The sequence below is a fragment of the Peromyscus leucopus genome, chromosome 14, assembly GCF_004664715.2.
Source record: "Peromyscus leucopus breed LL Stock chromosome 14, UCI_PerLeu_2.1, whole genome shotgun sequence".
NCBI lineage: Eukaryota > Metazoa > Chordata > Mammalia > Rodentia > Cricetidae > Peromyscus > Peromyscus leucopus.
In genome coordinates, this window is record NC_051075.1 from 41732502 (window position 1) to 41755778 (window position 23277).

The window sequence follows — 23277 nt, forward strand, 5'->3', positions numbered from 1 at the left end:
TTAAACAAGGCTGTGATTGGTGGAACCAAAAGCTTTGCTGCTATTGATGCAAGTTAGAGCCCTGCCCTTTTACATTCCACCCACACTCGTCTGGCTCTATAAATAGGCTACATTTATTTATATCTTTTGTGTGTATGCAGATACGCACATGTAACAGTAAATATGTGAAGGTCAGAGGACAATTTTTAAGGGTCTGTTCTCTCCTTCCTCCAACTGGGTGCTGGGGATTGAACTCAGGTTGGCCAGGCGTGGCCTCAAGTGTTCAAGCTTGTTGGTAAGCGTCTTTACCTGCAGAGCCATCTCATTCCGTCTCCCTCGCTCTCCCTCTCTACTCTTTGGTTCAGTGAGGAGGTCTGCTCCTCTGTGTTGCTCCCAAGAGTTGCAGCCTGAGGCCCTGTGGTGTGTCACCGTGGTGACAGCAGCAGTGACAACAGCAGCCGCATTAAACGGGGACCAAATTGACCCAGAGAACAACCAGGGGGAAGAACCTGTGGTGAGCAGAAGAAGCCACTGAAATAGTGAGAGAAGGTGGCCAAGACCATAGAAGGTGAAAGGTTATGAAGAGCAAAGGTGAAAGACTACAGGCCTTGGTCACTGCAAGAGATCTAGAGACCTCCTGAACCTTAAGAGTGGAAGACCCAGCCTCAAAGAGCTGCAAGGATCTACTGTTGGGGATCAGGGCTCCAATGCCCAGGACTGACAGTTGTAACAGCAGCCATTGTTAGGGACCGAGAGTGTCAACTCCCAAGACACAGAGAGGGCAGGCTTAACTGACACAGAGTGCTGCTGATGTGAATGGCTGCAGGAAGTGGGGAGTATGTTAGCAGTGGTGAGCCAGACTCACTGAAGCAAGGCCCACAGCAATAAATAACCCTCTAAGGACCTGGAACTAGACATCTCTGGCTTCCGAGGCTCAGAGCCATAATAACCACTGAGTCAACTTCAGTCCTGGAACCTAGTGTCCTCAGGAGTTATAGAGACAAGTTTCTGAAACTCTTGGACCAGTCCATAAACCTCTGGTATTCAAGGGCCTGGGGAACCCTCCAAGCCTAGTCAGCTTGTGCCAAATCCTACTCATGATTTCCACCCAAAAGGACCCAAGCCAGCTGATTGGTAACACATTATGTCAAATGTTTTGTCTCAGTGAGGAAAGGCTGAGAAAGGCTGGCTAGCAGTGAAATAAGAGATTCAGAACATTGTGTGTTGTTGTTGTGAGGTATCCACCAGAGAAGACCACTCAGACACAGGTTCAAGCCAATAGACAAATCTTTATTAACTGGTCAACAACTACACCGGGTGTTCACAGCCTTTCTCAGGGTGAGCTTTTAAGGCCCCCCCCCCAAACAAAACAAAACAAAAACAAAAACAAACAAACAAAAAAACATCCTGGGTTCACACACACAGGCAGACCAATTTCCATCATGATATGATGCACACAGTGTAGGCCCTTACTAGAACCTGCTTGCATTGGTAAGCATATTTTGGAAACAACATGCCTGAGATAATGAATTTAAAAGGAGAGAATATAGGAGGGTGGAAAGGTTAAAGTGGGAATGTGGGCAGGAAGATGAAGAAAGGAGAGGGGCAACCAAAATCAGGGGTATATGAAAAACGCAAAACAACAACAACAAAACCCACAAAGAATGTTTTAAAGTAAGGAGGTGGTAAGTTAACCAAGTTTGATCTTCCCACAGTATATACAAATATCAAAATATCACATTATACCCCAGAATATATAGAACTATTGTCAATTAAAGCTAAAATTTGCCAGGCATGGTAGTGAATACATGCAATCCTGGGATGAGGGAGGCTGAGGCAGGAAGATTACAAGTTCTATCTCTCTTGAAATGGATAAATGCATGAATATGTGAATGAATAAATAATACTAATTAAAGAAAAAAGGAAAAGAAACCTGGACCAGCAAGATCCAGTCAAACTTAGTCAAACTCTTGTAGTAGAAAAACCCAAGACTTGAGTGAAGAGTCCCAGAAGTCGTGTATGAAAGGAGAAAACTGACTGCATGGAATTGTTCTCTAGTCTCCACATACATATCATGGCCCACACATCCCTAATAATGTCAAAAGAAAAAGTGGTGGTGCACACCTTTAATCTCCAGGCAGAGGCAGGCAGATCTCTGTGAGTTCGAGGCCAGCCTGGGCTACAGAATGAGTTCCAGGAAAGGCACCAAAACAACACAGAGAAACCCTGTCTCAAAAACAAACAAAAAAGAAAAAAGAAAAACAAACAAAACAAAACCCCCCTAAGAGTCTCATCAGCTGAGTCCTTCCAAGGCAATAGGACCAACTAACAAGCAACTGAAACCTCCCACCTATGGGCCCAAATAAATATTTTATCTTTTTTATTATCTCAGATATTTTTGTCACATGATATAAAAGTTGACTAATATACTCCAAGGTGAAACTGTTTTTTTTTGTTATTATTATTATTATTATTATTATTATTTTTGTCTTTGGAGATAGGGTTTCTCTGTGTAGCATTGGCGCCTATCCTGGAACTAACTCTGTAGCCCGGGCTGGCCTCAAACTCACAGAGATCTGCCTGCTTCTGCCTCCCAAGTGCTGGGATTAAGGGCTTTTGACACCACGCCCAGCTGAGACTGTATTTAAGATACATGAGTATGCTTTAAAGTTGACCTGAAAATTCAAATTGGATTGGGTCTTCAGTATTTTATCCCCACAAAGTAGATGGAGACATGTATGAAAGTGATTGTAGTTGTATTGTTTATCATAGCAAAATCTGGACTATAAATAAATTTCAAGAGGGAAGAGTGGACAATTTGTGTATTAATTCAACAAAGTATTAGGCAGCAGAGAAAATGAGAAACTATAAGTAATAGCATGAATACATTTTGAAATGCTAAGTTTAAAGATAACTTGAAGAAAATGAATTGTAGATTGCAATTCCACTTTCTTAAAATTCAAAGTCAACTACAACTAAAAAATATGTATACACACTGGCTTCAACCTCTGGCCGCCACATGGGCGTGCAGGTGTGTTCATGAACACACACACACTCCACAGAAACAATAAAAGAAATGTACCCATGCATGCACATCCCGGAATTACTTTTCTAAATATCAGTATGACTTCCAAATAGAAATACAGTTTCGAATACAGAATACTAAACCATAACAAGCTCCGGGGAGAAGGTAAGAAGCCTAACGTCCAGACAGTCAATTCAGCTAAAGAGTGGTGTGTCATGTAGGTGCTCTCTAGTAAGTACTGTGTAACAAGGGTAAGAAACAGCAACTGTTTCCGGGAAGGCTGCAGATGACTACGAAAGCCACACATTAAACAACCAATTAAGCAAGTATATACTGGAGGGTAACTTGGTGATCAAGAAGAACCAGGTGGCCGGGCGGTGGTGGCGCACACCTTTAATCCCAGCACTCAGGAGGCAGAGGCAGGTGGATCTCTGTGAGTTCGAGGCCAGCCTGGGCTACAGAGCAAGTTCCAGGAAAGGCGCAAAGCTACACAGAGAAACCCTGATAAGTTCCCTTTGGATCCTCTTCCCACGTGAAGGGAGGTTGGGGTGGTTGTCTGGTCACTGTAGGGTCACTGTAAAGAAGACAGGCAGCCAGGGTAAGGCCACATTATAAAAGCCAGGTGGCGATGAAGACCTCAGATCTTTTTAGGGGCTCACTGTTCGTTGAAATCAAAAGTCTTCATGTTCTCCGATTGAGCTAGCGGGCACGTTATTTAACATTAAATAAATGTATTTTGAGACGGGGTCTTTTTGTGTAGTCCTGGAACTCGCTACAGACACCAGGCAGGCCTGTAAATCACAGAAATCCTCCTGCCTCTGTCTCCGGAGTGCTGAAATGAAAGGCATGCACCACCACCGCCCGGGTCCTTGGTTGAAATTTAAAAAAAAACTGATCCCCGGCTCACACGTCGAGGCCGACGTCAACAAAGAGCGACGGGGACTCACGCACGCGCGGTAAGGAGATAGGGAAGGCCCGGATGGAGGCGGGGCCGAGGTCGCGGATCATACGTCACGGAGCGCGCGTGCGTGACGCCGCTGGGGCGGGGCCTCGGGACCTGGTTCCTGACAGCCGCAGCTTGGCATCCCGGAGGGAGCATGGGGACCCCTACGGGCGCCGCCACCCGTCCCGTGGGCGCGGGAACTCTGGCAGGCGTGGGGGCCCCGCCGGGCTTGCAGACCGACTGCGAGACGCTGCTCAGCCGCTTCCAAGAGATGGACAGCGTGCGCTTCGAGGACTTCGCGGAGCTCTGGCGCAGCATGAAGTTCGCGACCATCTTCTGGTGGGTGTGCCACGCTGCCCTGCGGGAACGCAGCCCGAGTCCCCGGCCTCCGCCTGGGCGATGTCCCTGGCTCGCCCCTGTGCCTCTCCACCGCCTCCATCCGCACCCAGACGTCTGCCTTTCGACCTCTGCCAGTCTTGTTCGCCCCGAATGAATCCACGGTTAGAAACAAAGCAAACCACACCGAGACAGGGTCCTCCACGAATGAATTCTTTTAGCATGCAACAACCAAAGTTGGAAGTGCAGATTTGAGCCTCTGTTTAGCGCCTTTAGGTGGACGAAGCCCAAATTCAGCCCTGTGGCCGCCTTTGCCTCTGTCCCCAGACTCATTCTCACTTTCTTGTCCCAGCTTAACTTTGGTCCTCCATGGGCACTTCCTAGCCTGGGAGTTTCCTCCCTCTCTTGCTTTGTCCACTTCTTCAGTCATATTTAAACCCAAAATGACAGTTCTTTGGGAAGTCTTTTGCCCTTCTGGACTAAGTGAGAGGTTCCTGTTCTCTCTACCTCCCAGCACCGCGTGCATATCTCACCTCATATTGCATAGTTGAAGATGCCTTATTGGATAATGGTGAAGAGCACAGGGATGGGTCCCGAGTATTAGAATTTGAATTCAGCTCCCCAACCCTCCCCCACCGAGGTTTGGGGCAAGCTATTTTGTCTGTGAAATAGAGGCAGATAGTATACTTCACAGTAATGTGAGGATTAAATGAACCGATATATTTGGTGTGTTCCATGTTCGAAATTAATGTTCAGCGTTATCCCTGCTTTTTTAAATTTCCCCCTTAGACCAAACTCTGTGGAACGGTGACTCAATACATGTGGTATTTCTTCTTCTTTTTGTTTTTGAGACATGGTCTCATTGTGTAGCCATGGCTGGCCTGAATTTGCCAACAAGACCAGACTGGCCTTGAGATCTGCCTTCCTCTTCCTTCCAAGGGCTGGGGTTACAGGCATTCACCACCAGGCCCAGGTTTGAATGTAGTGTTTGTATTAATTAGTATAGCATATAGGTGATTGAAAGGGCTGAATGATTGAATGGGACTTTATTAGAACTTTTGCTGAGTAAAAGAGAAAAAATAAAAATCAACTCTGTTGATGTAAACTAATTATTATGTAGTTTGTAAATTACAGGGATGAAGGATGAACATATTAGCTGGTCATGGTGCTGCGTCCCTCTAAGCCCAGAATTGGGGGAGGCAGAGGCAGGAGAATCCGGAGTTCAATGCTGTCCTTAACTACAAAAAGAATTCCAGACCAGGCAGGCTACAGGAGATACTGCCTCAAAAAAAACAAACAACAAAAACTATTTATTGTACAACTGATCTTTTACATAGCTAACTGTAATGCATTCACTGTTTAATATGCTTATCACAGAACTCCGAAAAGCAGCAATAATGTCTATATTTTAGAGGTTAGAAAATTGAAGCTTTTATTTATTTTTAGGTTTCTCCAGACAGGGTTTCTCTATATGGCCTTAGCTGTCCTGGAACATGCTCTGTAGACCAGGCTGGCCTTGAACTCACAGGGATCTGCCTGCCTCTGTGTCCCAAGTGTTGGGATTAAAGATGTGCACCACCACCACCATCTGGCTAGAAAATTGAAGCTCTAAGCTTTAAGGAAGTTAATTTCACCAAGTGTGGTGACATAGGCTTATAATTAGAGTGATCAGGAAGATTGCAAGTTTGAGATCAGCCTGGGCTGTAAAGTGAGACCTCATTTTAAAAATATCTAAATCTATGTCATCCTGTTCCTTTTTAATTTATTATTATTATTATTATTATCATTGACAATATTACTATTATTGTGTAGTCCTGGCTGGCCTGGAATGTACTGTGTAGATGAGGCTGGCCTCTAATGGGACTAAAGGTGTGCACCACTAGACTGGAGAGATGGCTCAGCAGTTAGAGCACAGGCTGCTCTTCCTAGAGGACCCAAGTTCAATTCCTAGCACATGGCAGCTTACAGCTGTCTATAACTCCAGTTTCAGGGGATCCAACACCCTCACACTGACATCCATGCAGGCAAAACATCAGTGCACATAAAAATAAGTAAATCTTTAAAGAAAAATGACAGCAGGCCACATGAATGAGGGTGCTCATGGACCCCAATTATTTAAGCCTTGCAGTGGTGGCACACGCCTTTAATCCCAGAGAGATTAATTTGGAAGGCAGAAGCAGGCAGATCTCTGTGAGTCCAAGGCCAGCTTGATCTACAAAGCAAGTTCCAGAACAGCCAGGGCAACACAGAAACCCTACCTGAAAAAGCCAAAAAATAAGTGTGCACCACCTTGCCCACCCTGTTTTCTATTTTCTTTCTTTTTTTTTTTTTTTTTTAAAAAAAAAAGATTTATTTATTATATATATAGTATTCTGTCCCCATATATTCCTGCAGGTCAGAAGAGGGCACCAGATCTCATTACAGATGGTTGTGAGCCACCATGTGGGTGCTGGGCATTGAACTCAGGACCTCTGGAAGAGAAGTCAGTGCTCTTAACCTCTGAGCCATCTCTCCTGCCCTGTTTTCTATTTTCTTGTCTTTTCTGTTTGTAAAATCCATACGGGGAGGGGGTGACATACTAAGGGAGTTTTTCTAGGTTACTAGAGGCGGGGTGGACTTGATTTTCTTTCTTTTCCTTTTTTTTTTTTGGACACAGCGTCTTTCTCTGCAGCCCTGACTGTCATGGATCTCACTCTGTAGCCCAGGCTGGCCTCAAACAGAGATCCACCTGCCTCTGCCTCCTGAGTGCTGGGATTAAAGGAATGTGCCACGACACCTGGCTGGATTTTCTTTAGGAGTTATTTTGGTCTCAATACTGTGGTACACATTTCATGTTCTTTTCCTGTACTTATATTTATTGTTTGAGAGTCAAAGTGGTCTCCTCCCCCACTTGTAGTGAGATGTAATAGATTACACCAGCAAAGGGTCAGGTCTTTATCATTTTTTTAGTTTGCTGTTATTAAGTGACAAATGCAATATATTTATAGTTATGTGAATGCCAGTTGCTCGCATGTTTTAAGGCATTTTAGCTGAGTTGATATTTAAAGATGACTTTGTTTTTTCAAAATGGGATCTGGCTATGGCCTTGCATTGATGGCCGTCTGACCTCTTGTCTTCTGAGTGCTGGAATTACAGTCCGGGCCACCACTCCCAGCCTCTTGTTTTGTTTGACACTGGGTCTCTTGTAGCCCAGACTGGCCGTGACCTCAGTATGTAGTCAAGGATGACCTCAAACCTTTTGATCCTTCTGCTTCCATTTTCCAATCTCTGGGATTTCAGGACTGTGCTACTGGGTCTGGCTTTTAAAAAATGGAGAACATTTTTAATCTACCAACTTAAGGTCTGTCATAGAATACTAACATAATGTGTTCATTGTTTTTTCATTTTTTTATTTTTGTCTTTTCAAGACAGGGATTCTGTGTTCTGGATCTCTCTCTGTAGACCAGGCTGGCCTCGAACTCACAGAGATCCGCTTGGCTCTGCCTCCCAAGTGCTGGGATTAAAGGCGTGCGATGCCACGGCCCCACTTTTCTTCATTTTTAAGAGGAACGTCACAGTGTCTTTTCTGTTCTGGTGAATGGGAGGATGGGTTATGTTGGGTCGTTTCTCTTAACACGTAAGCCTTCTGTTTTGGAATATTTGTACACTGTGTGAAGATGTGTTGCTGTGATTGGTGTTAATAAAAAGCCGAGAGGCCAATAGCTAGGCAGGAGGGGATGGGAGAGAGAGAAACTTGGAGGATGAATCTAGGTGTGGAATTTGCCAGCAGACTTGAATCACAAGAGGGTCAGGGGTGGGTTCTCCATCTAGTTCCCAGCAGTTAACTTTTGTTCATGTTTATGTAACAGTGGGCATGTTTCCTTTTTGTTTTACAGTGGCAAAATGAGGAACTTAAAAAAGAACATGTTTACAAAAGAGGCCTTAGCTCTGGCCTGGCGCTATTTTTTGCCTCCATACACCTTCCAGATCAGAGTTGGCGCTCTGTATCTACTGTACGGGTTGTATAACACGCAGCTGTGCCAGCCAAAACAAAAGGTAAGGTTGGTGAATTAGTTTCCCCCAGTAGAAACATGAGCCAGGCACTGTATTTTCAAAATAATAAAGGACTTAGGCGGAAATACCAGTGTTTGCGTTTCCGGTCATGAACAAGGATCAAGTCCGTGTCACACAGTGGCTTGTTTTTCTCTTCCTGGCTGTAGATCCGAGTTGCCCTGAAGGACTGGGATGAAGTGATCAGGTTTCAGCGGGAGTTGGTCAACGCGCAGCATTTCGACGCAGCCTTTGTTTTCAGGAAGCTCCGGCTAGACAGAGCCTTCTACTTCACAGCAATGCCCAAGCTGGTGGGTTTCCTCAAAACAGAACCAACCAAACCAAACAACCCCAACCCCACGCATTTTCAAAACAAGCTGCTACATTTCGTTGTCCATGGCCTGCTTCGTTCTCCTGGGAATGTGAAGTCTTTTAGTGGTGATCAAAACTGTAGCCCTTCTTAAAATGTGAAACATGTTTTCTGATTGTTTTGTTTTCTCTGCAGACAGAATAGAGCCTCTGCTCTTGAGTCAGGGTATTTGTGGATGCCACACATGAATTGTTGGGAGTGGGAAGAGATCTGGTGTCTATCTGTGTTCTCTCTCTCCAGAGCTGAGGTTCAGTCCTAAACCACATGCATGCTAGGACTTTATCAGCCACTGAGCTGCCTCTCTTGTCTCTCTCCATTTGTGTAGAAACATGTCAAGTGTGCCTTTGTACACTGGAGTGTCAAGAGGGCTTGACCCAGGAATTTAAACCTCAGTCGGTAAAAACTGGAAATTTCTAAAATAATCCACTGTTTTTCCAGTTTTGTAACAATTGAGGCACTAGATTGGAAGAGCAGGCACGCTCCTGGCAAGTCACGTGACTTTTCAAAGCTGGGCGGGCTGTAGCATTCGGTGTGGCGTCCGATACTTAGAAATACCTAACAGGCTCTGCAAATGGATAGCTAACCAGTGTACTTGTAGGGCTGCTCTTCTGCTCGTGTGAATTTACTCCTAGCTTATGTTCAAGCGCTGGAAAATATCCTTTAAAAGATGTTCAGTTTTGAAAAGCTTTATCGTTGTGCATGTGTGAACATGGTGTAGTAGGTGATACGTGTTCCATGGCACACATGCCACTGTGCCTGTCTGTAGGTAATAAATAGGACAGCTCTGTGGTGTTGGCTCTGTCCTTCAGCCTTGAGGGGGAGTCCTGGGATCTACTCAGGTGACCAGGCTTGCTCAGCAAGTGCCTTTGCTCTCGGAGCTATCTCCCCAGCCTCCCAGGATGTTCGTTTTAAAAGACATTCTTTGTGTTTAGCTTTCCTGCAGAATGAAGAAGAAAATTCAACAGACTGAAGTGACCCAGAAGTTTAAGGACCCAAATGACCGTGTAATGAAACTTATCACTTCTGATGTGTTAGAGGTGCGCTGTTCTCACACGGTTGAAGCTGGGGAAAGTGGGTTTATTGACAGTTGTGTGCTGAGGTTGTAACTTCATTACTGGATATTGACAGTTTCTGTAGTGATGTTAGCACAGATCTTGTCAACTCATAGTCACTTTGGAAAGCAATTATATTTTGAAATAGTTTGCCTTTAATATTGTCATCAAAGATGGAAATAAAGGACCAAGTGTGGTGGTACGTGCCTACAATTACAACACTAGCCTGGGCTACATAGCAAGACTGTGTCTCTTAAGATAAAACAAAACATATATCTGTCTCAACCCAATATACATACAGCAAACAAAGGGATCCTCTTTTCCCTTTCAGGAAATGCTGAATGTTCACGATCATTATCAAAATATGAAGCATGCTATTTCAGCTGATAAGTGCATGCCAGACAGGGCCCTCAGCCTGGTAAAGGATGATTTCTTTGACAACATTAAGAACATCGTTTTGGAGCATCAGCAGTGGCACACAGACCGGAAGGTAATTCCTTGCTGTTGCTGCCCGACCCCTGCATTGTGTGCAGTGATTAAATGTGGGCAGTACCTTGGAGAGGCAGCCTGGCATAGTGGCTGCATTGCCCGAGGGAGATTTAGAGCGCTTTACCCTTCCAGTCAGGGCTCTGTCACTTAGTAAGCATGTGGTGTGACATTATTCAGGGTTACAAATGGGGGTGGGGGGAGAGTAAATCTTGTTTTGTTGAACTGTTTTTAGACCGAACCCAGCATATAGATTTATTTTATTTAGTGCAATATTAATTCCAACATTGTTGTAAAATTTTGAATTCATTTCCAACATGTAAATATTAGTGGACTGCATATAAAATTTTGGAAAACTACATGCTCTTTTTTTTTTTTCTACATGCTCTTATAAACCATGGAGTCTGGTTCCCCTGTGTCTACTGGCTGTGTAGTAGGGGGATACTGCACCCCAGTGGAGGCTCTTCTCTCTGTCTTCAGCATTGTCTCTGGTGTGGCTGAGCCATTGATTTTTCTAATAGCTTTCTTTTTTTATTTGTTTTTACACATGCATGCATGCATGCACACTTTTTTTTTTTTTTTTTTTTTTTTTTTTTTTTGAGGGAAGAAGTTCTGTTTAGTCCTGGAACTCACTGTGTAGGCCAGGCTAGATCTATTTTGAAACTTTGTGGTTCTTTAAAAATGTTTTTACACTTACTTGTGTGTGTGTGTGTGTGTGTGTGTGTGTGTGTGTGTGCATGCACATTGAGTGCTTGTGGAAGTCGGAGGACAGCAAGTGGGAGGTGGTTTTCTCCTTCTTGCACATGGGTTCCAGGGACTGAACTCAGGTCATCGGATTTGACAGCCAATGTCTTTTCCCACTAAGCCATCAATCTAGCGGGGAGTTTCGTGATCTTTTTTTTTGTTTTTTGTTTTTTTTTTTTTTTTGAGACAGGGTTTTTCTGTAGCTTTGGAGCCTGTCCTGGATCTCACTCTGTAGCCCAGGCTGGCCTCGAACTCACAGAGATCCACCTGCCTCTGCCTCTGCCTCCCCAGTGCTGGGACTAAAGGCGTGCGCCACCACTGCCCGGCGAACTTGGTGATCTTAATGTTAGACATTGTGCTGGTTAGTTTTCTGTTAGCTTGACAAAGGTTAGAGTCATTTGAAAAAGAGAGAGAGAGAGCATCGATGATGTCAATGCTTCTATTAGACTGGCCTGTAGGCAAGTCTCTGGGACGTTTTTTGATAACTGACTGGTGTGGGTGGTGCTGCCCCTGACAGGAGGTCCTGGGTGGTATAAAGAAGTCTGGGCTGTTGTGGGGAACAAGCCAGTAAGCAGAGTTCCTCCATGGCTTCTGCTTCAGTTCTGTCTCTGGGTGCCTCCTGAGTCCTTGCTCTGACCTCCTTCCATGATGGCCTGTAAGCTGTAAGGTGAAATAAACCCTTTCCTCCCCAAGTTGCTTTTGGCTATGGTCACAGCAGTAAGACAGATGGTGACCCATGCTGCAGTAATATGAAGCGGCCTTCTGATTTTTTCAGTAGTTAAAAGTAACTGTTAAAACTGTGATCCACTAATTGTCTGAAATCAATGGAATTATAGATGTGTATACATTAACATCCACAAATAACATTTTTGTTCTTTCAGAATCCGTCCTTAAAACCAAAACTTAAAGAAGGAGAAGAAGATAGCGAAGGCACTTCCCAGGAACCAGAGGTCAGCACTCTTAAAAGGCAGCATCTTTCCCTTTTATGCATGACTGGTTCTGCTTTGTAAGTGTTAGGACCCTTGACTCGTATTACGTAAACACGGGGAAATTCCGCTCTGTGTTCCATGGTAGCCAGTCTGTTCTTCACCTGAACTGAGCAGGGCACTCTGAGTGCAGGGCAGGACTCAGGTCTGTTCTTCACCTGAACTGAGCAGGGCATTCTGAGTGCAGGTCAGGAGTCAGGTCTGTTCTTCACCTGAACTGAGCAGGGCATTCTGAGTGCAGGTCAGGAGTCAGGTCTGTTCTTCACCTGAACTGAGCAGGGCATTCTGAGTGCAGGTCAGGAGTCAGGTCTGTTCTTCACTTGAACTGAGCAGGGCATTCTGAGTGCAGGGCGGGAGTGAGGTGGTAGCAGTTTTGAGCAGATGGGGCAGGATGATGGTAGGTACTCTTTTTAATTCTCAGGGGCAGGGTAAGGCTTGTGTGATAGCTTCTTGCTTGTCAGCCTTTCAACCCTGTGACGCTTGGATGCTCTCCGCATCTTCTCACGTTCAGTGTTTCATCTGTCTTGTGGAGCCATCTTTAGGCACAGGCAGATGAGGGAATGGCAGTCAAGAGCTCTGCTAATCCCCAAGGCTTTGTCCCTATCCCCTTCATGAATCTGGATGGAGATGGCCCACAGCTGTGAGGATGGCATTAATGCCGCTTGCTGTGCCGGCAGGCAGAGGTGTCATGTGTGATTTTTGTATCATGCGTGTCTAAACATGTTGGTTTCTTTTATTTGATCTTTGTCTCAGATCTTAATCCTGACTGTAGGTCCTCGGATTTTCGTAATTTCCCTAATGTTATGTTTGAACTTGGTTTTCCTTGTTTGTTTTCCTTCCAGAGATGTGAAAGAGCCGAGTCTTTAGCAAAAATAAAAGCAAAAGCCTTTTCAGCTGTTGCTCAGGTAAGTTCCGTGTTTAGTAAGCCAGCGTACCGTCCGCTCTCTCCTAAATGGCAGATTAGTGTTCATCCACGTAATCCACACACACAGTTGAAGAGTCAGTCACCCAGCAGCGCCCTGCCCATTGCCTGGTGTCCCATGCGCCTGACCTGAGAAGAGGCACTGTGTGGCTTCTCTGGCTCTTCCTTTTGCTCTTCGCCTAGAGTGTTGAAGCCGTGTTCTCCATCCTCTTCCACCTTCTGGACTCGGATCCAGGAGGAATGGAGTGTGGTTTTTATTGATTGTTGGCATTTAGGTGGCCATTGTTTCAGTCTGGGACCTTTGTGCCGGAAGAATTTTTTTTTTTAGTCATTATTTTTTTATCGTATTTTTTTTCTTTACCCATCTTGTTTTTTCTTTGCTATTTTCAGTCTGTTTCTATTAGGGTGTTTCTTAAATGTTAGCTTCTTGGCCATTGTTTTTTGTTGTTGTTTGTTTTTTTTTTAGTATGTGTGCTGATATTTTTTTCTTTACTGAGAATGTCTGTCATTGAGGATATTAATTTAATCACAGTTTTTGATGTTTCTTCCCATTTCCTTTGAATCTGTTTTTCTGTTTATTTTGGTTTCTGTTTTTCATTCTCTTGGCTTTGTTCCAGAAGATCAGAGCTCCTCAGATGTCTCTTTATGTGGAGTGACTAACAGATAATGCAGATTTTAAATGTTAAAGCCTTCATTTCTTTTTCTTGGGTCTGTTCATTTTTACTAAAGAGGAAGCTTCCATTCCCATTCCCGTGAGAAGAGGGTGGGAAGCCAGCCTGGCTGCCGGTGTTCCCGGAGCGTCCTCTGGGTCAGTCGGGAGGCCCGGAGTCCACGCTCGGGCCACCTTCTGCTGTCCCCTCCACTGCCATCTTTGCTTCCGTGCCTCCATCTACTTGTTTATTTATTAATTAATTATTAAAATCCTAAATCTCTCTCTGGTTTGTCTTCCCGGAGAACGGGCTCCTGTCGTACTAGGGAGGTGGTCCGTTGCTCAGCTTTGGGGCTGGGGAGCAGGACAGGGTTCCCCATGTAGGTGCTCACCGGCTCTCTGTGGTTTGGGTGCAGTCCTCGTGGGGTGGGCGGTTTTGTCATAGTTCTCCTGTGCGGCCGTTTCATTTCTACCCTCCTACCCTCCTCGTGAAGTCAGCTGTCGCTTTACTCGGCTGTAATCGGGTTGTTTCCTCCATGTGTCTGTTCTGTGGTTTTCTGTGCTTTTATTTCATTATTTTACTCAAGTTGGAGGAGGAAGTAAGTACTGATAAATTCATTCTTAATTCTATGTTTTTCTTGGAGTGTGTGTGTGTGTGTGTGTGTGTGTGTGTGTGTGTGTGTGTGTGACTATTTCATGGGAAAGCAAACTCATTTCCTAACTGTAGGAATAGAAAGTAATAATGTTTAGGATGACTCCTATTGGTTAGGTGTTATACAGTTGCTACACACCATCACAGTAAAGTGAGTATAAGACATTGAAAATACACCAAGGAAGACAAATGGATTACATTCACTTCTTTTTAACCCGAATTCCCTTTATGTATGGAGAGGATTTGCTGTCAGATGATGTCTTGTGTATATCTTAAGACCTCAGATAATTGTGAAAATCAATTACATCATACCCCACAAGTTGTTCCAAGTGCATCATTGCACAACTGTAGTTTTTTTCCCTCTTGAGGTGCACCTGGTGTCTTATATAATAGCTTTTGAAGACTCACTAATAAGGCGTATCTCCGTGAGTTCAAGGCCAGACTGGTTGATATAGTTTATATAGCCAGGGCTATGTAGAGGGACCCTGCCTCAAAACAGCAACAAGCAAACCCTAGGCTTGCTGGTCTTAGAGACCGTTAGGACCGGAACTTCCTTCCTCACTTCTCCTGCCTTTCTTTTCCGTGGCGTTCGTGCTCCTGGCTTTGGGTTCAAAGCTGGTGCTTCCTTTTTGGTAGTTACCGTTCTAAAACACAGTGAACAAGTCACAGTGTGGTGGGTTTGGGAAACCTATCCCGACCAGTCTGGGCCACATACCCGGAGCTGGGCACACAGTGGGAGGTACCTTACTCTGAGTCAGACCTGACTCTTCTCAGCTTCATTGGCTAGCCGTTCTAGAGAAGAGCAACTGCATCCTAGCCCAGGGTGAGCTGTCGGTGACGTGGCTGCAGGGATTGGTTACAAAGGTGAAAGTCTGTGTCTCCATACAAAGTGTGTAGCACAAGCCTGGTAATGGTAAAGGACGTGATGACACCTGTTTCTGCCTCCCTCACCTTTGTGGTCTGTCCTTGGGTTCATTTTGTTATTCATCGCGAGTAACTGCATTTCTCTTAATAAGGCGTCCAAGTCCAGGAGGCATCGCCAAGCCAAGCTTGACTCCTCTGACTCTGATTCTGGATCTGGACAAGGGCCAGGCAAAGCAGCTAAGAAGAAAAGAACCAGAGAGACAGCAGAACCGGCAGGAAGGAAGAGGGCTTCCAGAGGCAGAGGTACTTCGCATTAACAGCTTTGCTAAGGCTGGGCAAGGCTGAGTAGGTCCTTACTTCTAGGATGGATGAGAGCTGGGAGTGGTGGGCAGACATCTGTAATACCAGCATCCAGGAGACTGAGGCAGGAGGATTGCCAGTTTAAGGCCAGCTTGAGCTACGTAGTAAGATCCTGTCTCAGAAAAAAAAAAAAAAAAAGATTTGTGTGGGAACATTGTGGATTTAATATTAAAAATGAACCTATTTCATAGCTTCTTGGACTCTTGTTCCTGAAAGAGACCCTAGAGATTATATCAAACTTATTACTCAGTGTAACTCTATTAGTAATGATGTGTGAATTAAATTACATCTAGAAAAGTCAATAAGTAATGCAGTTCATAAACTTTATCTCCAGTTAAATTCATTAAGCTATCCCTGTTTTTTCTTTGTAAAAAGAGTATCTGCAAAATGACCTTTTTTTTTTTTGATGCTTAAATGACCATCGATTTGAGGGATTTGATTTTTAAAAAATCGAATAAATGCTGTATACTCAGCACAGCTAAGGTTGGGATGTGTTAATGGCAGAAAGCACAGTAGACACATTACAGATACTTCATAATTGTACCAGACACACTCCTGGCTACCTCAGACAGGAGTTTGTGAAAGTCATTTACAGCCTGTGAACATGTTTTGTTTCTCCTGTGTCGAGGCCGTGCAGGAGAGTCAGAGTTCAATAGCTCCAGTGTCTGTCGGATACGGTTCTGTGCTGTGATAGTTGCTTAGCGTGCAGTAAGAATTCGGAGGGAGAAGCCCAGGCTGCTAAGGGTAGCCAAGACATGAAAGCTTTTGAAAGAAAGCTTGCTGCTCCGAAGCTGGCAGGCGCAGTGAAGACAACTGTTACGACAAACTCGAGCTTGTAAAATAAATCCTAAAATACAAAACAGGTCCCCAAACCAAAAGCCCTTCCTGAATCCAGTTGTTCTAGGATGCAATCATGATGCAGTTAATTGGAATCTGTTAATATAATTTGTCTTATATTAGGCTAAAGGGGAAGATATATATTATAATAATTATCAAGGAAGATATTTGATAATCTCTAATGTCAATCCTTGATTTAGAAAATTCTCCAGATTGGGATCATCCATGTCCTGTGAAGTTCAGAGAGCCGTACACACCAGCTGTGCAGCTTCTCTCACAGCTCGGCTGTGCAGCGTACAGTCTCACGTGAGAGCCGCAGACAGGGGGGACAAGTGAACACACACACTCCAGTGGAAGCACACCTCTGCGTAGGTGATGGGTCAGGTCACCACAGACGGAGCCGTGTCCACCCTGTCCTGGGGAAAAGAAATGGAGATCCCTTTCGTTTTTACAGACAGACAGACAGACAGACAGACGGAGAGCCTAACATTAGCAAGGATACATTAGGAGAACGTTTTATCTGACATTGCCCTTGCAGAGCTAGGTGGTGAGATCGGGAACATGAAGTTGTACATTATTGGAGAAGGTGCCCGTGTGAGTGGCCAATGTTAAATGTGAAAAGTATTCTGGAATTAGCTGGACAAAAAGATGAAGAGCAAAAGTTTTAGTAAAGTAAGGGACCCTGCTACAGAAGTTAGCGCTGGAAGGTTCATAAAAGAGAATCTGTGATAGTTTTATTAGTCTAGTAAGTTAAATAGTGACAGATTATAAAGTTCTCATAAGACACAAGACAGGAAACCAGAATAACCTTTTGTCTATTAAAGGACTAAACTTGCAGGTGCTCTGCTGGACGTCTTTGAACTTGTTCACTCCTGGGAACTGATTGGCCTCTGCACCCCGGCTAGTGCTCACTCCTCACATCTCTAGTCCCCAGCTCTTGAGACGGGCTCCTGCTCTGTAGCTCAAGGAGGCCTTGAAGTCTCAGTCATCCTCCCTCTGTGCTCTGTGTGCTGGGGTCAGTCCTGTGCCACGGCACCCAGCTTACTGATGCTTGAGAAAGGAGTAATGTTCCTGTACAAATTCTTTCAGAAAACAGAAGAGAGAACACTTGCTAGCTTCTTGTTACCGCAATAAATGAAAACTAAAGACCGGCCCCCTTCACTAGCGACATTCCTTGCTAGATAAAGAGATCAAATCCAGCAACCTATTGGAAGAAAGCAAGATGAGCAATTAGACCCTCTCCCAGTAATTTAAGAAATAAGCCAGTGTAATTCATATTAACCCGTTAAGGGAGAAACCTCTCATAAATAAGGTTATCGACAAATCTAGTATCTGCTCATGGTGGAAACAGTGAATTACTATTAGATGGAAATGGGACCTAATGGATTTGTAGCAGACACAGACTTTAACATCATCCTTCATGTGATTCCTGGGATTGGACTCTGGAAGAGCAGCCAGTAATTCCAGCTCCTGATCCAATTGATTGGTTAGTCACTATTGAGAGAGTTATGCATTCTGGATAGGAGATCTTTATCAGTAATCAGGATTGTATTTGCATATATTTTTCCAGGTTGTAGCTTGATATCTCTGTCTCTGTCTCTGTCTCTTTCTCATAACAGTGTGTTACAAAGATAAGAATTTCAGTGGACATGGTAGTGCATGCCTTTAATCCTGGTGCTATGGAGTCAGAGGCAGGTGGATCTCTATGACTTCCAGGACATACAGGGCTACATAGTGAGACTCTGTCTCAAGGGAAAACAATTCTTTAAATTTTGTTTGTCATGTTTTGTTTTGTTTTTGTGAAGTTAGGGACTCATGCAGCCAGGCTCACTCAGATGGCCTTAAACCCCTAAGCCAGAGCTCTGCCTCTGCCTCCCAGGTGCTGGCACTGTATGCACACGTTACCACATTGGCTTAAGAATTGAAATTTTGAAGAAGTGCAATTTATCATTTTTTCTTTGATTCATGCTTTTTTTGTGTTACACATAGAGTCTTATTGAGAACAATTTTTCAGTGTTTTCTCCTACACATTTTGAAACTTTAAGCATCATGTTTGTGACACATTTTAATCATTTTGTTATATGTGCGAGTGGAGGGTGGTTTTTTTTTTTTTTTTTGTTTTTGTTTTTTTTGGTTTTTTGAGACAGGGTTTCACTGCTGTAGCTTTGGAGCCTGTCCTGGACTAGCTCTGTAGACCAGGCTAGCCTTGAACTCACAAAGATCCACCTGGCTCTGCCTCCCGAGTGCTGGAATTAAAGGCATGTGCCACCACCGCCCAGCCGGAGGGGGTTTTTTGACTGTGGATGTAAAACTGTATCAGCATCGTTTAAAACCACCTTTACTCCACCAAATTACCTTCGCAATAAAATCAAGACCATCTCGATGGCTCATCGAGTAAAGGTGCTTGCTGAGAGCCTGACAGCCTGAGGTCAGTCTCCTGGACCCTCACGGTAGTAGGAGGGGACCAGTTTTCAACAGTTGTCTTCCGACCTCCACATGTACACTGGCACACATGTGCCTCAATGTCACGTTCACAGTCACAAAAAGATCTTACTGTTACTGTGTAAGCATGATGCATGTGTTTAAGAAGTGCTTTGTACTTATTTTAAAACACTGGTGGGGCTGGGGAGATGGCTCAGTGGTTAGGGTCACTGGCTGTTCTTTGGGACCCAGAATCAGTTCCCAGCATCCACATGGTAACACACAACTGGCTGTAACTCCAGATCCAGGGGATCCGATCCCCTCTTCTGCTCTTTGTGGGCTGGGCATTAGGCACACAAACAGTACACAGACTTACACGCAGGCAAAACACCCATGCACATAAAATAAAAACAAAGAAATCTTTAAAAATCTAGAGGAAGTCCATAGACTAAGAAAAACAGAGGAGATGACTTGAAAAGGACAGTGTCTGCGGTGTACAGAGTGAGGTCTGTTTTGGTTCACATGTGAACAGTGTTAACTTTTAGTAATTCTGGAAAATTATGTTGAGTGTTAGATAATGGCCTGCCCTCAAAAGTGGAGTCGGCAGCCTAGGTTTAACTTGGTAGGCGGAGGTGAGTGCCATGACTCGTTTCCTTGAAAACCAGGAGGAACATAATAGGTTTGAGTTGACAGACCGAAGTGGGCTGCTGAGGTAGCTCAGGTTTAGGAGTGGTAAATAATGGCCTTGGTTGTAGGGACTAGAGGGTGTCTTGACAGTTATGCAGATGGATACAGAGGCTGATTGGGGGATGAGATAAGTATGCCGGGTCTCAGCATGTGGAGGATGCTGGTGGGTAAATGCTGGAGAGGTATGGGTGGCATAATGAGGATTTCATATGGGGAAACGCTTGTTCAGTCTGCCTGGCCAGGTTCAAGTCCTGTGATGTCTGTCTGTCCTTGAACTTCTGGTCCTCCGGCCTCCGCCTCCCTAGTGCTGGGACTATAGATGTGGGCCACCATGCCTGGGTTATGGTGATGGGTATTGAACACATCTATATCCCATGCTAAGTTAACTCTACTGACTGAGCCACATCCCAGCCCAACTCCAGTGTTTTTGAAAATGGAAATTCACTGGCTGATATGACTAAAGAAGTATGTGAGCATGTGTCTTGTGTAGCAAAAGAAAATGTGTCGGGCTGGAGAGATGGCTCAGCGGCTAAGAGCACTGGCTCTTCTTCCAGAGGTCTTGAGTTCAATTTCCAGCAACCACACGATGGCACACAACCATCTGTAATGAGGTCTGGTGCCCTCTACTGGTCTGCAGGTGTACATGCAGACAGAATGCTGTATACATAAAAAATAAAATAAATCTTAAATAAAGAGAAAAGGTATCTGTGTTCAAAAATAAGACTGAAGCTGTTCAACTTTAAATTACTATGAAGTTGAAGTAAAGCTGGGCGGTGGTGGCGCATGCCTTTAATCCCAGCACTCGGGAGGGAGAGGCAGGTGGATCTCTGTGAGTTCGAGGCCAGCCTGGTCTCCAAAGCAAGTTCCAGGAAAGGCGCAAAACTACACAGAGAAACTCTGTCTCAAAAACAAACAAACAAACAAACAAACAAACAAAAAACCAAAAGAAGTTGAAGTAACACATGATCAGCCCCTCTAGACACCCTGTTTGTGTGATAAAGATCAAATGAGGTATCTCTAAGTTTCTTCTCATTCTCTCCATTTTGCCTAATAGAAGAATCATATACTATATACAAAGCACAGGGCTTTTTTGTTCTGTAGATGCAGGGTTTCAACGTGTAGCTCAAGTTGGCCTGGAACTTGCTATGTGGCCTAGTTAGTCCTCAGACTTATAATCCTCCTGCTTCAGCTTCTTGAGTGCCTGGATTAAAGTTTTTTCCATTTATCTGTCTGTCTGTCTGTCCATCTGTCCACCCACCCTTCATCCATCCATCCATCCATCCATCCATCCATCCATCCATCCATCATCTATTTATTTGAGTTTGGATCTCACTGTAGCCGAGGCTGGCCTCAAAGTGAACATCCTCCCAAGTGCTGAGGTTATAGGTGTGTGCCACTGTGCCCAGTGACACAAATATTTTAATGCTTCCTCCCCCCCCCCCACAGGGTTTCTCTGTGTAGCTTTGGAGCCTTTCCTGGATCTCGCTCTGTAGACCAGGCTGGCCTCAAACTCACCGAGATCTGCCTGCTCTGTCTCCCAAGTGCTGAGACTAAAGGCGTGTGCTACCACCGCCCGGCGTATTTTTAATACTTTTTTTGGGGGTTTTTTTCCAGACAGGGTTTCTTTCCCAGGTAGCTTTGCGCCTTTCCTGGAACTCACTCTGTAGTCCAGGCTGGCATATTTTAATACTTAAGTAAAGCTTTGAGGGAGATGGAGAGAGGGGTCAATCAAGGCTAAGGATGAGAAAGAAGTCATAAGGAAACCTGGTACTTGGTAAGCTAATTAGCAAATTAACATTTAAAGGATTTTTATTCTAGAATGCATAATTATGTTGTAATTTCAGTGTTGAAACATCTAAGATTAGTATTCTGTTTTTATCTACAATCATTTCTCTATCTCTAAACATTCCTAGGTAATGTGCAGAGTGAACGGAAGGAAGAGAAGTCTTTACACCTGAGTATGCCCATAATTGCCGAGGAGGAGGAGGAGACTGACTTCAGCGAAGCAGGTAGATATGCATCTCATCAATCAGTGCAGGGTCTTAGGCTTGCAGAGTGAGCGGCTGGGTTAGAGTCTTCCCCGTGACAGGCGACTCCGTTCCTCTGACCCTTGCTTTGGCTCACTGGAGCACGGCAGTGTTACACTGGTAACCATGCCACTCCACAGCGAGCAGTGATGCAGTCCATGCATGTGGACGCCTGTTAGGGATCTGTCGCTGCCACTGTCTCGGGAGCTGCTCCCAGACCTCTGCCCTGCTTGGTCTTGGTCTTGGCAGCTTCTCTTTAGGAATCTGTTTTCTTTTTCTTTCTAACCCTTGATCCTCCGCCTTCCATGGCATCCCCTTTCTGTTTTTCATGGATGGGGAATATTTCTTTTTTATCACAGCTTTCTGATGTTCTTGTTTCTGTGTCTTGTATTTAATGATCGTTATCTGCATGATAGTCACGCATTAGCTGTAAGAGCCAGAAAGACACAGCACATATGTGTTGTTATGTTTCCAGGTTTCATTGTGATGGAGTCAAAGTTTACACCTTCTTTTTGCACTGCCTAGATAATTCTCAGTTAGCTAGCCCTGGGTTCATGGTAATTATAAGGAAGGCATGCCCCTGGGGAAATTTCAAGCAACTTAATTATTAAGAGATAGGATTTAGAGTGACGGAGCTCTCCTATCTTACTGGCATCTCAGTAAGATTGAAATCCTTCTGTCCATTGGAGATAGGAGTTTCTGTTCTTTTGGTTTTTCGAGACAGGGTTTCTCTGTGTAGTTTTGGTGCCTGTCCTGGATCTCAATCTGTAGACCAGGCTGGCCTCGAACTCACAGAGATCCACCTGGCTCTGCCTCCCCAGTGCTGGGATTAAAGGTGTGCACCACCACACTCCTACCCGGCGAGGTAGGAGTTTCTAAACTGCAATTTCATGTAACATGCCTCTCCAGTGCTGGGATTAAAGGTGTGCACCACCAAACTCCTACCCGGCGAGGTAGGAGTTTCTAAACTGCAATTTCATGTAACATGTGTCAGAGCTAAGATTTTTTTTTAAGTTAGAAATAAGGTAATGTGCTACATTGTGTCACTGAAATATATATTAAAATTTAATTGCATATTATATATGGTAATATATCAATATTGTAAATCATTTAATCTATATTGTGTGTGTGTGTGTGTGTGTGTGTGTGTGTGTGTGTGTGTGTGTGTGCTCGCGCGCTTTGTTATTTACCTCCCTCAAGGCTTCCCTCTTAGGTCTTGGCCGTGAGGACATTGGTGGGTTAGACTAGTTAAACACTTACCCAGGTGACCTGTATATTGTTACTTAAATCTGTCATTGAAATGTCAGTTTGTTTAAAGAATTGATGGACTTCCTAACCTTGTATCCACAGAGTTCACTGCACCCAAGAGGAGAAGAAAGCGCTGACCAGGAGCCTGGTGGAGTTTTAAATCTGAGCTTTCTGACAGAAGAACAGGTTTTATTTTGTTCTGAGCAGGAGGCTGGCCAGCAAGGACTAACTTCTGAGAACGGGGTCATTTCTGTGAAATGGGAGAGCCCGACATAGGTCAGGAGTTGGAATAGAGGTTTACTCTGAAGTTTAATGTGATATTTCTGTTAAAAGTCTGTGTGAATGGGGATAAAGTTTGCATTTAGAACGTAGTAGAAAGAACTGTGCATTGGTGGATTATGCACCACTGTAATGTTTACTATTTTATTTTTAAAAAACATTTTTCTAAAATACTGTTTATATATAAGTGACTCGTACCTGCCATCCAGCAACGGGTTGGGCTGTGATTTTTGTTTAATAGTCTACGTGTCGTGGTTAAGTGCAATAAAATATTTGTCCCACTTGCTTTCTCTTTTAATGTATGGAATTACAGGGTTAGTGACCTGACTAATAACTCAGGAGGTTAACACTCCTTTGGTGATGTATTCCTATCTATCTATT

The 23277-nt window shown here is 44.3% G+C and overlaps 1 protein-coding gene across 1 annotated transcript; it reads left to right on the plus strand.

The window, feature by feature from the left end:
* The first annotated feature begins 4027 nt into the window (after window positions 1-4027).
* On the plus strand, window positions 4028-23182 carry Snapc1 (small nuclear RNA activating complex polypeptide 1). Its single transcript, XM_028858062.2, has 10 exons — window positions 4028-4286; window positions 8159-8318; window positions 8483-8623; window positions 9615-9719; window positions 10066-10224; window positions 11846-11914; window positions 12793-12855; window positions 15190-15340; window positions 21256-21351; window positions 22720-23182. The coding sequence occupies exons 1-10, from the start codon at window positions 4102-4104 to the stop codon at window positions 22752-22754; spliced, it is 1164 nt and encodes a 387-aa protein (XP_028713895.1). The 5' UTR covers window positions 4028-4101; the 3' UTR covers window positions 22755-23182.
* Window positions 23183-23277: the final 95 nt, after the last annotated feature.